Raw genomic sequence first — 16,340 nt, 5'->3', positions numbered from 1 at the left:
AAAGTTGTCTGTAAGAAATTTTTGTAGCGTAAAAGCGAAATAAATTTATACATGTTGTAATACAGATAGTCAAGGTATGTAATTTAATTTACAATGACACGTGGGCCCCCAAATGAAAAAAGTGAACGAAGGCTGTGAACCTACGATTTTTGAGGAAGTAAAGCCAACTGTAGCCTTCGACGAAATCAGCTATCTACAGTCTATTTCGAGCCTAAAATGGGTGGAAAGGAGGGTGGTGAGATTATATAATCCTAGTGAGTAAACAAACACCATCCAAAATATCTAAAGTCGAGTAAATGGAGACGATTAAAATATTCCATCTCAATATGTATTTCATAACATAAATATTCATTTCATTTAAATAATCAACATGGCTTATGAGTATCTTAAAAGCTTGGCTCCTGCCAAAATCATTCTCGAGAATACCTTGGCCGATGCATCTAACCGAGTCCACCAAGGCTGTTAAAAATTTCGTATACACGTAAACATATTTTTAGTTTGAAAAACACAATCATTCCTTGGCGTTAGCGGAGTTCATCATCACGAGGTGGTTCGGCGTGACGTGAACGCTTACCATAGCTTAGGACATACCCTACGCACCTCTCCGACTGAGGTACGTATATAACCGGATTTCATGCCCCTCTAATATGCTGGTCCACAGAACCTGCCCACTGCAGCAAGCTAAACCCACCATACAATAAAAATTCAACAGCATGACATGGCAATTTTATCATTATCCAGCCTATCAAGGCAAACAACAATTTATACATTTTCAACACAAATACCAATTCAGCCATTCATGCCAATATTGCCATAAGCCAATCAATTAGAACCATAAATTCACAATACATCAAATGGTCTCCAATTACTCTATTTTCAAAGCCATCATTCAATTTCAAGACAATTTATAAAATCATTTCATTTAAACACATTTTGTTTATAAAACCTAAAAATTAACCATTTAAACTCATTTTCCATAAAATTCACAAAATCGAATAAAAAGACCACTTTAGATAATTAAAATGATGATAAGGTTACTCACTATTTCGGGAGTCGAATTTTTAGAGTACTCCGACTATCGATCCTCGGGTACAATTTCTTTGCCCTTATCGAAGGATTCACCACCTAGACATAATGCACAATCAAGCAATTTACCACATTGGTGCTAAACCATTATAAAACTATATGGATGCATGAAATGGAATGCAAATTGTTCAGATTATCGTCTAAACACGATGCTCTATGCAAATTCAATTGTGTACCTAAATAAAACGGTATTGGCCTAATTCAATCTATCACTCGATTAATTGGCCAATATGTCCAATTCAACTCCATTTAACTCCATTTTTCTTCCAATTCTCCAAACCATCAAACACAAGTCAAATAGCATAAAATTTAGCAAAATCATTTTCACATTTTCTCTTGGGAATTTCGGCCATGGTGGGTGCATCAACACTATGATTTTTTCTACTTGATTTTCTCACCGTAATTCATCATTTCCTAACCAATTCACTTGAAATAAAATCAAATCCACCATCCACACTCTACATGGAAAATTCGGCCAATGATTGGTAATGGGAGGAAGTAAATTTTTCTTGTTGGCTTTTCATGCTACACATCACTAACTATCTAAAAACACTAAAATACATTGAAATCTAACCAAATCAAGCATCAAAACCTCCCTCTAAGTGTTCCGCCAGCAAGGGATTCATCATGAAATCATGTGATTCAACCATGGAAAATGTAAAAGAATGTATGGGAAAGGTAGATCACAAGTCAAAATCAAGAAATTTTACCTTTGATTGCTTGATTACTTGAAATCCACCAATTTTCTCTTGAATTTTCACTCTAGGGTTTTTGGTCTTTCTTTTCTTCCTTTGTTCTTGCTTTGGCCGGCCATAATGAAGAGAAATGGGCTGATTTTGTGCTAATTTATAAGGAAAATAATAAAGAAATAAAAGCTTGACACTTGTCACCTTACCATTGGTCCATTTTTAAATTCTTAACTATGAAGCTTTCTTTCTCCACCACATAAAATCTTTCAATTATCCATAATAACAATGGGTGAAATTCATGTGCTGGACAAGTGTTGGGTGTGTAAAATTACCATTTTGCCCTTGGGGTGGCAAAATGACTGTTTTTCCCTCATCCTCAAAAAAACGTAGAAATTAAAATTTCTCACTTCTCAAACTCAAATTATACTCCAAATGATCAATCTTAGTCAAAAATTTCATCCAACACTCACATCTTAACCTCGGGTAGCAAAATGACCATTTTGCCCCTAGGTCATGAAAATTCAAATTTGACTCCAAATTGGTCCTCGAACTCTAAATCACCATTTTAAGTCATTCTAGGGTTTTAAAATTCTCAATTTCATCTTAAAATCTCTATTTGGACTAGTTCGAGGCTTAATTCAACTTAGTTGCACCACTAGGTACACTACCGACTTTTGACGATTTTTCAAGGCTTTCCAAGTATGCAAGCATTCTCTCAATCACATGAATGACATGGCCAATATTTTATAAAGTTAGGCTTGACAGGAAGTAAGTTTTACTTACTATATATGGATGATTTCATACGTTTCAATTAGATTTATTTTCTAAAACAAAAATCAAAGGCTTGGAGCATGTTCATGAAATTCAAAGTTGTTGTTGATAATTAGGCTAGTTTAACTATAAAGGTCCTTAGAAGTGACAATGGGACTAAATACAGTGCCAAAGAGTTTGAGAAATTTCTAAATGAGTTTGTTATTGTGCATTAGTTAATAGTGACTTATAGCCATAATCAGAATGGGGTCTTTGAGAGAAAAAATAAAACTATCATGGAAATGGCTCAATGTTTGCTATTTGAGATGACCTTACTTAAGTTTTTGTGGGCAGAAGTTGCTAATACTGCCAACTACCTATTGAATATGACTCAAACTATATCTTTAACCGACAAGACACCTTATGAAGCGTAGTTAGGTATCAAACTTACTTTAACTCATCTTAACATTTTTGGTGTGTCAATTATGCTAAGATACCTAATGCTAAGAGAGGTAAGCTTGATGAGAAGTCATTGATTGCAGTTCATCTTGGCTATAGTGAAGTTTTTAAGGGTTACAGGTAGCTCGATGTTAAAACAAGAAGGCTGTTTGTTAGTAGATATGTCAGATTTTATGAGAATGCCAAGGGGAATTGGGATACGAGTGCCATTGATGCTGTTTCAAACAAAGACGTTGTAGTTGATGATGTGTCAAATGTTGAAGAAGACTTTGAATATGATGAAAACATAAATGAAGTTCTTGTTAGAGGGACTTGTTCACTTCAAGATATATATGAGAAATGCAACATTACAATTGCAAAACCTAGCTACTACTTTGAAGTTGCTTTAGATGAACATTGAAAGTAGGCAATGAAGGTTGAAATGATGATGATAAAGAAAAACAACACCTGGACCATGGTTGATAGACCAAAAAATTAAAAAATTATTAGAGTATAGTGGGCGTGCTGACCAAACTCAACTCTGATGGTTCTGTTAACAAGTATAAAGATAGATTGATAGTCAAGGGATTTTCATAGGTATATGGAGCTAATTTTTTTGAAACCTTTGCCCTTATAGCCAAACATAACATTATTAGGCTATTGATGGCACTTGTAACTATGGAAGGTTGGCCAATTTGAAACCTGGACATTAAACCAGCATTTCTCAATGGTATTATTGATGAAGACATTTATGTGAAACATCTTGAAGGATTTGTTGAACTAGGCAAAGAGGATAAGGTCAACTAACTTATAAAAGCTCTTTACGAGCTCAAGCAAGCCCCAAGAACATGGTATGAATGGATGGTTAATTACTTGCAAAGGTAAGGTGTTTTAGAAGTGATAGTGAACATACTTTGTATGTTAAAAGCTTTGGTAATCTTGTTCAGTTAATAGTTTCACTCTATGCTGATGATTTTCTTATCATTGGACCAGATGGTAGTTTTATGGATAACTTCAAATTGAAAATGCAAAAAGAATTTGACATAAGTGATCTTGGCAAGATGTCATACTTCCTTGGTTTGTAGATTGAACAAAAAGTTGATTGCATATTGATGCCTCATAAGAAGTACGCTTCTGATTTGTTGAAAAAATTTAGAATAGATAATTACAAGGTACTAGCAACACTTCTAACCTATGGTAACAAGCTGAGTAGGGATGGTGGAGGTGCTAAAACAAATGAAACTTTTTACAAGAGGTTGATAAGAAGTTTATTGTATCTAGAGAGTAAGCTCTAGATTTATGCACAATCCTTCTGAAATTCTCTTAGTTGCTATTAAAAAAGTACTCAAGTATGTTAAAAAGACCCTAAGCTATGGACTAAAGTTTAACAAAGCTGAAAAATAAGAGGTTCAAGGCTATTGTGATCGTGATTGGGGTGGAAGCATGGAAGACTCTAAGAGTACCAGTGGGTATTGTTTTTCTTTTGGTAGTGCTATTTTGATTGAAACTCCAAATTGCACAATCCTTTAGTGAAGTAGAATATGTTGCTATTGCTTCAGCTGCAAACCGGACAATTTGGTTTAGAAAAGTTCTTTGAGATTTGAAGTTTAATTATGATGAACCTACTACACTCTAGATTGACAACAAGTGTACCATTTCTATGGCGAAAATCCAGTAAATCATGGGAAAACCAAGCATATCAAAATCAAATATCATGCCATTAAGGAGGCAATTAAAAATGGTGAGATATCTGTTATTCATTACAGTACACATGAGCAGCTAATAGACATTTTCACCAAAGGGCTTGATAAAAACAAGTTTTAAAATCTTAGAGCTAAATTGGGAGTATGCAATTCAAGCCTCGATGAGGTGTGTTAAAGATGAAAGCTTGCTACAGCCATGGTGTGTAACATCCAGCAGCTTTGACGTGTAACATCTTGAAGCCTTGGCATGTAACATCTTAGAGCCATGGTGTGTAACATCCTAGAACCATGGTGTGTAACATTTAGTAGCTTTGTTGTGTAAGATCATGCAGTTTTGGCATGCAGCTTCTAGAAGTTGTGGTGTGTATTGTTATGATCTTGGAGTGTAAAGTTTGTGTTACACATGCTGTTGTTCATTTTATATTATTTTATTTCCTTTTAGTCTTTCATTTTTTGTTAGTTTTGGCAATCTGTTAATGCACTAGAATTGAAAAATTCCAAGTTTAAAAAGACCTTTGGTTTGTTATTAGTTTGGAGAGTGTGAGTGCTATAGCACCATATGGCAACTTTTTTCTTCCTTCTTTGTAAAAAGCCTTGATATAAAAGGTTGTTTTTAGTTGTTATTTTATATGTAAGAAATAGTCTTCTTCCCTAAAAATATTTTTGCTATCCTCTGTATTACCTTGAACTCCATCGTTACAGCTCCACTTTCATAAGAAAAATATTATTATAAAAATCTTACAACATCAGGTGGGCGATTATTGATGGCATGGACACAAAATTTTGGACAGATATTAAGGTCGACAACTATCCTCTAATAAATACAATCCATGTTTCAAAACTAGTTTCATTGGGAATCAATGTGTTTGAGATTTTACCATGTTAGATGGAGGCTGAATAGGATATGGCTCGTTTAATGGAGATTCTGCTTGGAAAGGATGTACAGTGGTTAGCAAGATTGATTCCTCATTCTAATACATATTGTCTTGATGCACCTTATTGGGCACCTTCCACATCAAGTTGTTTCATGGTAACCTCTATATATGACCAACTAAGGAGGGTAGTTACCTCCAATAATGCAGTTCCTAGTGGTGAGTGGAATTTAGCATGGTAATGGCAGGTCCTCAACGCATATGCTCATTCCTTTTATATTGTCTACACAATAGAATCCTTACAAACTAAGAAAGGGTGTGTCAAAGGTTATCAACTATGGCAACTTGTTCCCTATCTACGTTAGATGATGAAACCATTTTGCATCTACTCCGTGATTGTTTGGTTGCGACTACATTGTGGAGTTGTTTATTGCTCCTGAATGAAGTTAATAATTTTCTCTTGTTACCTATGGGAAAGTGGCTATCAAGTAACCTAAGAAGTCGTTTATTATCTGATCAAGGAGTAACCTAGAAAATTGTGTTTAGTGTTGCTTGTTGGTAGTTATGGAAGTGGCAAAATCTGGAGATCTTTTAAGGTCACTCAACACCAATCGAAAGCCATTTGAATATAGTGAAAAACATGGCTGGTGCAATAAAGGATGCAATGGCTTTGCAATCAGCAATAGATGGAAACCTTAATATGAGGGAGGAGGTTTTAGTGGGATGGTTTTCTCAACCATCAAGATGGATTGCGGTTAAGTCAGATGGAGCTTATCGTGGTTCGATTCACTAAGCTATTGTTGTTGGAGTTCTTATAGGATTAAATGGTATAAGGCTTGGAGGCTTTGCGTGCAAGTTGACATGAAAGTGGAAGAAAATGATAAAACAGGGCTTTTGACTGTTTAGTAAAGAGAAAGAAGAAAAACAAAGCAGCGGATGGAGGAGGAAGATGTTTCATTAATCAGCAAACACATAATATATACAAGCGTTATATTGTTAACACTTATTTACGGAATGGACAAATGTTATTAACCTGAACATGCACAAAGACACCTCATAACCATTGGTATAATATACTTAATAACCAGTACAATGAAGCAAAAGACATAGTGTAGAACAAAATGATAACATTAATGCATGCTCAGTCAATGCATGTTTTATCTTTAACACTCCTCCTTAAAGGCTGCATTGACAACACTAAGCTTAACTCTCAAAGTTTCAAACCTAGACATAGGTAGAGTCTTGGTCATAATGTCTGCTAACTGATTTAGAGAAGAACAATATTCAAGAAAAATTTCCCCACTTCTTTTCAGCTTCTCTAATAGCATGGAATTTAACCTTTATGTGTTTACGCTTACCATGAAATGCAAGGTTTTTAGTGATGGCTATTGCAAACTTGCTATCAACAAAGGTACTTATTGAAGTCTTTTGTATAAAGGTTAAGTCATTCAGAATTTTCCTCAACTAATCACCTAGGTTAATTGCTGCATTAGCTGTTATATACTTTGCCTTAGTGAATGATTAAGCAATGATAGCTTGCTTATGTGAATTCTAGGAGAAAGCTCCATTGCCTCATGAGAAAATATAACTAGATGTGCTCTTAGAGTCAGCAACACTCCCTGCCCAGTCGTTGTTTGAGTATCCAACTAAATTAATCTCATTTAACCTTCCAAAAAACAAACTATGATAAATGCTGCCTTTCAAATATCTAAGAATACATTTGGCAACAGCAAAATGAATGTTAGAGGGCTCTCTCATAAACCTAAATAGTAAACTCAGTGAATACATTAGCTCAGGTCAGGTTGAGCAAATGTATAATAAACTTCCAATGAGACTTCTATAGCTAGCAGCATCCTTTAGTTTGCAGCCATTGTTGGCAGTCAGTTTTTGATTCACTACAAGTGGAGTGGAAACAAAGTTGTAGCTACTCATATGAAACTTGATCAAGATGTCTCTAATATAATTTCCTTGTGACACAAAAATGCCTTTACTTGTTTGGCATATATGCATCCCAAGAAAATAGTTCATCAAGCCTAGGTCGGACATATTGAAATTCTTCTCCATATTAGACTTGAACTTATTGATTACTTTTGTGTTACAACTAGTAATCAACAAGTCATCAACATATAATGAAATAATTACCTGAGCTTGACCTTTTGAATGAAGTACATATAAAGTAGCTTCATTAGAACTCTTCTTAAATCCTAGACTCAGTAAATAAGCATCAATCTTGTTGTTCCAGGGGCGAGGATCTTCTTTCAGCCCATACAAAGCCTTATGCAACTTGTAGACTTTATCATAATTTGATTCGACCTTGAATCTTTCTGGTTGCTCAACATAAACCTCCTCTTGCAGTGCGCCATTCAGGAAAGCTGATTTCACATCGAAATGATATACTTTCCAACCGAATGCAGTTCAAATAGCCAGTAACAATCGAATGGTCTCACATCGAGCTACTGGAACAAAAGTGTGCAGAAAATCAACACCTAGTAGCTGAGAGTATCCCTTAGCAACAAGTTTTGCCTTGCACTTGTCAAGGTACCATCAGAGTTAAACTTCTTTCTAAAGATCCACTTAACTCCAATTACATGTTGTTTCTCAAGTCTGTCAATAAGTGTCCAGGTATTATTTTGATTAATTACATTGATTTCTTCTTGCATTGCAACTTTCCACTCTTTTGATTTAGTTGCAGCTTGATAAGAGTCTGGTTTAGATATAAGCATCAAGCTCCTATGATAAATATCATCAAGACTTCAAGTACCTCTCACTCCAAAATGCTCATCATCATCATCTATATCTGGCATCTGATTTGCAGTTTCAGTTTTAGTTTCAACAAGTTCGATAAGCTCAATTTTGAATAGAGATCCCACCTTTTTTGAGTCAATTTTCCTCTAGTTCCATTTTTCATTATCAAAGATTACATTCCTAGATATAATGACATTGCTTAATCTTACAAGATTAAGTTTGTACCCTTTAGACTGCTCACTATAGCCAATGAATGTTGTTGTTTTTGATATGGAATCAAGCTTGGTTCTGGGAGTTTTAGGAATTTGATTATAGCAGAGGCTTCCAAAAACCTTGAGATGATCAACTAAAAGCTTGTTGTTGTACCAAGCTTCATAAGGAGTTATTCTTGACAAGGCCTTTGTTGGTAACCTATTAAGCAGATAAACAGTTGTACTACAAGCTTCTACCCAAAATTTCTTAGGAAGATCTTTCTCAAACAACAAACATATCCCCATATCTAATATTGATTTGTTCTTTCTTTCATTTACCCAATTCTGTTGAGGTGAGTAAGGGACTGTGAGTTGATGATGAATCTCTTCAGCTTCAAGATAATTCTCAAACTGTGATGAAGTGTGTTCCCCACCATTGTCTGATCTCAAGCACTTCAGCATCAAACCAATCTCCTTTTCAAACTTTGCCTTGAATTTAATAAACATTTCAAAGGCTTCATGCTTAAATTTAAGAAAGTATATCTAGGTCATTCTACTGAAATCATCAACAAAGATTATAAAATACTTACTGCCACTTGAAGATTCCTAGTTCATAGGTCCTACAACATCTGAGTGGACCAAATTTAGCCTACTCTTTGATATTGTCAAGCTAGTAGAAGTATATGGTTTACTGGTCTGTTTGCTAAACTTGCAGACACTACAAATCGATGTTGACATACTTGGCTTAGGTAGCTTCTCTGTTAACTCTTGATAGTATAGTTGATTCAGATAGTTATAACTACCATGACCAAATCTCTTATGCTAAAGTGAAGACACATCAATGTTACTATTACTGACTTGCATGCATGCATTAGTCAAATTAACATGAAAGCACTTATTTCTCAATGGCACATTCATTAACAGATCACTTGATGGATCATAAATAGTGTAGTAAACATATTTAAACATCAATGTATAATGTTTTTCCATCATTTGTCCAACACTAAGTAAATTTTGTGCTATATCTGGAACTAAAACAACATCATCAATGTACCTCTGACTAGACGAAGTCTAGATGCCAATTGTGCCTTTTCCAACAGCATTCAAGTACACACCATTTCCAATTCTTACTCTAGATTGATAATGAGTGTCAAGTTGAGTGCATAAAAAAGAATTTGGTGTCTCATGGTTTGAGCTACTGCTGTCCAATAGCCATTGTGCATCATCAGTCATTTTATTGTAAGTTGCCATGAAGAGTTGCTCTTCTGAAGATTCCACATTCTTAGTTGCATTTGAGATCTTCTCATTTACATCAGATTTGTTTTTACAAACCTTTTCTACATGACCTAACTGTTTGCATGCATTGCACTTTACATCAGGCTTGAACTAGCAATATGCCTTAGTGTGACTCCTCTTCTTGCAATGAGGACAAACAGGGAATCTAGTCCTTCTCTTTTAAACTTTTCTACCCTGAGTGCTTTCTTTCTCCTTATTCTTCATTTCACTCACATTTTTCTTGGTTAAAGCTTCTACATGTGCCTTACCTTTCATTTGAATAGTAAAGGCAAGATCAACTTTTCCATTCTTCCTAACAGCCCTCTTCTGTTCATCAACTTTCAAAATATTCACCAAATCTGATATAAAGAGCTGTGTAATATCTTTTCCCTGCTTCAAGGGTGATATTGTGGCATCAAACCTTTCAAGTAAGCTTGTAAAAACTTTCTCCACAACCTTAGTATCTAATAAAGTCTCTCCCAACAATCAAATTTGATTCACCAACTTCATCACAACATCAATGAATTCCTGCACAGTATAACTCTCTTTCATCCTCAGTAATTCATATTGCCTTCTGAGATTCTGGAGACAAATTTGTTTACTTCTAGCAGACCCTTAAAAATTCTTTTTCAAGTTTATTCGAAAGCTTGTTTTGCTATCTCACATCCCATAATCCAGTTGAAAATTGACTCTGAAACAACTAAGTGTATAAATGATAAAGCTCTGAATTTTTTTGCTATATTCTCTTCATATTGCTTCACTTGTGTTGGTGTGGCATTATCTCCCAATGCTGGTACTTTTGTTCATTTTCAATTGCATTCAATAGATTGACACCTCTTAGGAATGCTTTCATTCTAATGGCCCAAACAGGATAGTTAGAGCCATCGATAATAGGTGCAGTTTGTTGTGTGACAGTTGAGGTTGACATTTTGATAAAGAATAAACTTGTGATGAATTTGAAGAAGTTTTAACTGGCTCAAAGATTGGTTATATGCTTTGATACCATGACATAAAAGTGGAAGAAAATGATAAAACAAGGGATTTGATTGCTTTGTAGAGAGAAAGAAGAAAAACAGAGCAACGAATGGAGGAGGAAGATGCTTCATAAATCAGCAAACACATAATATATACAAGCATTATATGGTTAACACCTATTTACAAAATGGACAAGTGTTATTGACCTGAAGATGCACAAAGACACCTCATAACCACTGGTATAATGTACTTAATAACAGTACGATGAAGCAAAATACATAGTGTAAAACAGTTAATGCATGCTTTATCTCTAACACAAGTTAGGTGTGTGTATGGCTTATTGTGCGGAATAATGGGGTATTTACCATGGGCTCCAACTAGCTTGGGAGAAAGGTTTTCGCATGGTTAAATTACAGGTTGATAATAAAATGGTAGTGCAAGTTTTTACTTCTTCCACTCATCCTTGTGCTAATTTGGATCTAATATGAGCAATTAGGGAAATTTTACATTGACAGAGGAAAGTCTCAATAAATCACATTTATCAGGAAGGTAATAGAGTAACTAATCTTATGGTTAATAAGGGATTTGGGTTAGAGGTTGATATTCAATTGTATGATGATTCTCCATCTGATCATATTATACTTGTATTGTGGAGTGATAAGTGGGGAGTTTGCTTCCCTTGTATGATTAGAGAATCAAGTTATTTTTCCCTAAAAAAAGTATGCATCATTTTGTTGTCAATGAGATTTGAGTTGATAGCTTAGGAGTGGATACGTTGTTGAGATCATGGACCTTCCTTTCTTTCTTTTTCGCTAAGTTTTTGATTGTCAAGATTAGGACTTTTGAGAACTTGTTTTTTATGTTGTTGCCTGTTCCCTTTTCGTTTTGGCTTCCTTCGTTTTGCTTTTTGCTGTCAAAGGCTTTTTGCGCAGCACCCTATCACTTTATGTACAGGGACATCGCCTCTCCAAAGCTGGCTTTCTATGTCAAGATAAGTCTTCCATCAACATGGTGATAGACTTGCTCTGGCGTTATAGCTTTTGGCTCAATAAATATCATTTTTCAAAAAAGAGAAAACAAAATAATTTGTTTCCTTAGAAAATAGTAAAAATGTAAAATAATTCTTTCTACTTATCAAGAAATATATACATTTATTACATCAGTAGGACTACTGGACCATAATCAACCTGGATTATGTACATGTATTTTACTCTCAGACCGCAAAAGTTATTCTTCTTTTTATTAACATTGAACTATATGGAGTATGTTTCTGTTCCAAGAGACTTTCTTTCTGGGACCTTAATTTGAAAATGTATTTATCCATAATTACACACCACAGCAAGAATATGTTAAGAGAGATTACTACGATAAATGATGGGGAGAGATCACGATAAAAAAATTTGTCAACCCTCAAGCTAGGGTCATGAAGGCAATCGCTTGTTTGAAGAACTTTCAGGATAAACACATTAGCAAGAAACAACTTGAAAATGACAGTGAAAAGAAAACACAGACACAATCATTGAAGCTTGACATAGTCAATAAATCTTGTAGTTTTCCTGGGCTTTTAATTTTAGAACCCAAGTTAAATAAAGAGTAGCCAGTTCAATGTTCACTTGCAGTCTATGGAGCATAAACTGAAAGTAACGATTATTTTTAACCAGAGATACAAAAAGACCCAGAATTTGACAAAATCCATTCCAAATTATTTATAGTTAATAATCTTAGACACTGCAATAAGCCTTAAGACCAGATCCAAGAGCACCTCGGGCAGCCTCGGTGGAATAAAATTCCAAGAATTCCTCGTAGTCAAAAGGTTTGAAAAGCAAGGGATTTTCTTCATCCACAAGCTCTTCTGGAACCTTTACTTTGTAGCCTCCTTTCGTGGTTGCAAACAATCCGGAGCTGTATCTTGCCTTGTTCCCCGTTATCATCACGCGATGATATGGAGAAGGCAAACGACCATTTAACCATACCTGCATCAGCATACAAGACACAACTTCCAATATGAAATCTCTTCATTACTGAGTTACAACCAGCGTTTTCACTAACCAACTATTAGAAATGCAAATTCTTCAGTTTTGGCCCAAGAACTTAATTAAATATGGCATTAATTTAATTACTAGTTTGAGTATGTTACAAAGTTGAATAATTATGTGTGCATTATAAATGCAATTTCTCCTTCATTTGTAATTTTTTTTTACAAAAAGGATCTAATGTACGAATTGCAAGTGACTTACGCTGAGGGATTCTCCAATCATGACAATGAAAGAGGCCGGTGAGGGTTTTACATTGATCCATTCGCCATCTTTGGTTTGAATCTCCAATCCATTAACCTCATTTTGATGCAACAAGGTCACCATATTCTGGTCAGAGTGAGCACGTGCCCCAATGGTTGGCTCGCTGGTGTGGGGCCCTTCATATTTCATGACCCTCAGAATATAATTGGTGGACTCCATGTGCTTATCCATGTATTTCTCTAGACCAAAACTCTCCAAAATCATCCTTCTAATTGTTTTCTCTAATCCTGAAGCTAGCGATGAGAAAGATAGCAGAGTTTCGCTGCCAAAAGCAGAGCCGTTAACTAAAAGACCATCCCATATGCATACAAACCAAGTATTTTAATTGAAAAGAGTACATAGTTTTCCTGTCAAAAATAAGAGTTTGATGAAAGAACTTTATTGGAACTTAAATAGAAGGAAAGAGTCATTCTGAACCTGAAACTTGAATTTCCTTGGGGCCACAAGATGTTAGTAAGGCGTTGTTCAACGTTTTCAGCAACATTTGCTTCATCAATGACCATGCTTTCATGCAGTGGTGCCTTAGGCCCATAATAGCCACGAAAGACCTTCTCGGAAACATATCTCGTTTTTGTTTGCAAAGGCAGGTCAAAAAGCTCTTCCAGGGCTCCAATTAATGGCTTCCCAAGCTCCAGGACTTTGTCGAACAAAGCCTCGAAACAACCGTACTCCTGGAGTGCTTGCCGGACTTGGACCTTCACCAACTCCCAGTCAGCGCTGCCCGGCTTCAGGTCCTGCTTTGAGGAATCTATGACCGGAAGCCTAACCGGGGTTTCGGAGCTCATCTCTGCTGACTTTGTCATGTAAACAAAAATGGAAACTTTCGTGTATTTAACTTTTCTAAATTTTATGAGAATTTGTTACTGTAAAAACTTGAATTTACATTTGGATAGTGGACACCTCTTTATAGACAAATTTGTGAGATCCATTTGTGTGTGATTAGGTTGTCACAATTAATTAATTATTTAGCAATAATGCAACTTACCCGTAAGCTTATGATTTGAGGTCGTTCTATATTTATTTGTTTATTTTTTATTGTCAAGTTGCTTACTTGTAGGATGTTGACAATTTTATTGTTTATTAACGCGAATGGGCCATTAATGAAGCAAGAAACATTTGAATAAATTCATCAGAATAAAAATTAAAGAAATTGTTTTTAGCTTTGAGGTTGCTAGCTGCCAGAATCATGCCCTTGTAGTTTCTTCTTTATTATTATGTTAATTAAAAATATAATGCTTTATAAATAAGAATTAATTTAGGATTTTTTAAAATTTATTTTATAGGATTTCTTATTTTATTTGCACTAAAAAAACAACTTATTTTCAACGAAATTTTTCATTAAAAATGTCTATTTCCAACGGATTTTCAACAAAAAATTTCATTGAAAACTCTATCGATAAAAACTTTGTCAGTAATACTTTACGTTGAAAATCCGTTAAAAAATTTTGTTGAAAAAATTTGCTTTGTCATGGCTATCTCATTAGAATTCTGGTAGAAATTTCTAACGAAATTCCGTTGAAAATTTCGTTAAAAAACACTGTAGAAAAAATTCCGTTAAAAATTTTCAACAAAATTTCCGTTGAAAAGGAGAATTTAGACAAAAAATTCCATTGAAAACCAAGAAAATCGAGACCACAAGAAAATTAACGAGACCAAAAGAATATTATGCATCCGTGGGAATCCCACAAACCAAAAACAGTTTTGAATATGCGAGGAAAACGAATACAGCTTGGATGCAGTGTAGGGTATAGATTATAAACAAACCGCTGAAGTATATATATTTATAGTAAACAACTTCCAAAATTAATGTTAAAAGCTTCTTTTTTCTTGAAGCAGAGCAAGAGCAAATAGAATAATTTCATCCTCCCAGCTGTAATGATCTTAAAGATGAATAAGTTGTTCTTCTTTTTGGCTCTCATTTAATCAGATGTAGGCTTGGTCTTGAGGCGATAGAGGAGCTTCTTCTTCTTTGAGGTGGGATTGTCACTGGTGAGAATAACCTTGCCAGGTTCACCAATCTTGAAATTGTTGCAGACCACGGGTTCTTCAGTAGATGCAACCTTCCTAGCCTTTTGGATTATAACTGTGTAGCTGTCTTCAGCACTGGGTATGAATTCTGCCCCATAGCTAACATCCCATCCCACAACTCTGACCTGCCATGTGAGAAGGCATGTCTGCATAACAAACCAAAATCACTCCTATGATCCTCCACCCAAATAAAAAGGACAAACGACTACACACTCATTTAATTCATGATTTAAGCTTCAACAAATTTTAAATGCTATATCAAATCTGCAGTTAATTAACTATATGCAATTTTTCATAGTAGTTCTCTTGCTCTGAATTTGTTTTTTTTTTATTCTCCAATTTTCTAAAGATAGGTCCCTCCAGTTGTTGGACAAGAGGCCTACACAAGTGGCACCAGCAAATTACAAACAGAGGAATGGTGTACAGAGGATCCAAAGATAAATGCCCTATTCAAAGTCAGTACTACCCGAATCCGAAAGCCCGGGGCCAAAGTTTTCTGCATTGGATTCTTAAAAAAAAGTGAAGACTACCCTTGACTAGAGAGACGGAAGAAAAGCTACCTACCTCAGTAACCGGAAACTCTATTGTGTGCTTCACTGATGGCTTAACAGTTATCTCAGTAACGGCATCAGTGTTGGCGAATTCACCATCTTTGCTCAGTCCTCCATATTTGACTGGTACTTGCTCAGCAGCGATGTACCTGAATGTACAGAACAAAGTAATTTCAGATAAACAAACGCAAATAGTGAAGGTTGAGAGAGCAATGGAGCAAATTATACAGCAACCTGAAAAGCGTCTCTGCAGATTTTGCAGAGCTGCCGGCGCTAAGGGGGGAAGACGAGGAAGAGAGACGGAAGGAAAAGAAAAAAGAAGAATGAAGGAGGGATCGCCGGCTAGAAGACAGGCCAGCGGCGAGGGAGAAAAGAGAGGGAGCTTCTTCTGGAGAGAAAAGAAAAAGGAAGCTTTTTTAGAGAGAGGGAGAGTGCCGGCTAGGTACAGAGAGAAAATGGAAGAGGGAAATTTGGCAGAGAGAAGAAGAAGTGGATTTTATACTTAGGGTTTGGAGGGCTTGAAACTACGTCGTTTTGGAACTCAACAGAATCCCTCCTTGCTCCATCCAACGGCGTCGTTTTCGGACAAAGCACAAGACAGTGCTTTATGGGGAGCAGATCGTGGGCCAAGCAAATTTAGTCTGGGTCAGTCTGATCCAATCAGGTAAAAGGTTCAAGTTTTTATCCTAACACAAATTTAAATATTTTAAATTTTATTAATAAATTAAATTTTTTAATAT

General features: G+C 35.5%; 1 protein-coding gene and 2 long non-coding RNA genes across 3 annotated transcripts; all 3 read right to left on the bottom strand.

Moving 5' to 3' along the window:
* Positions 497-1,833, bottom strand: LOC108662553. Its single transcript, XR_001928435.1, has 3 exons — positions 1,797-1,833; positions 1,043-1,125; positions 497-681 (listed from the first exon to the last, which is right to left on the bottom strand). It is a non-coding gene; the product is annotated as an uncharacterized LOC108662553 (long non-coding RNA).
* Positions 12,227-13,938, bottom strand: LOC18595842 (probable 2-oxoglutarate-dependent dioxygenase AOP1). Its single transcript, XM_007023954.2, has 3 exons — positions 13,439-13,938; positions 12,962-13,283; positions 12,227-12,697 (listed from the first exon to the last, which is right to left on the bottom strand). The coding sequence occupies exons 1-3, from the start codon at positions 13,822-13,824 to the stop codon at positions 12,446-12,448; spliced, it is 960 nt and encodes a 319-aa protein (XP_007024016.1). The 5' UTR covers positions 13,825-13,938; the 3' UTR covers positions 12,227-12,445.
* LOC18595841 lies at positions 14,701-16,091 on the bottom strand. The gene is made up of 3 exons (XR_001928306.1): positions 15,835-16,091; positions 15,614-15,749; positions 14,701-15,195 (listed from the first exon to the last, which is right to left on the bottom strand). It is a non-coding gene; the product is annotated as an uncharacterized LOC18595841 (long non-coding RNA).

Source organism: Theobroma cacao, chromosome 6 (assembly GCF_000208745.1).
Source record: "Theobroma cacao cultivar B97-61/B2 chromosome 6, Criollo_cocoa_genome_V2, whole genome shotgun sequence".
Lineage (NCBI taxonomy): Eukaryota > Viridiplantae > Streptophyta > Magnoliopsida > Malvales > Malvaceae > Theobroma > Theobroma cacao.
Note: the sequence above shows the minus strand (reverse complement) of the source record. Positions and strands in the feature narration are given on the sequence as shown.

Excerpts from the sequence above, each read along its gene's own strand:
- LOC18595842 (XM_007023954.2), bottom strand. The coding sequence starts at position 13,824 with ATGACAAAGTCAGCAGAGATGAGCTCCGAAACCCCGGTTAGGCTTCCG. Across the intron at positions 13,284-13,438 it reads CAAGGAAATTCAAGTTTCAG|CGAAACTCTGCTATCTTTCT; the intron begins GTTCAGAATGAC and ends TGCTTTTGGCAG. Across the intron at positions 12,698-12,961 it reads TGATTGGAGAATCCCTCAGC|GTATGGTTAAATGGTCGTTT; the intron begins GTAAGTCACTTG and ends ATGCTGATGCAG.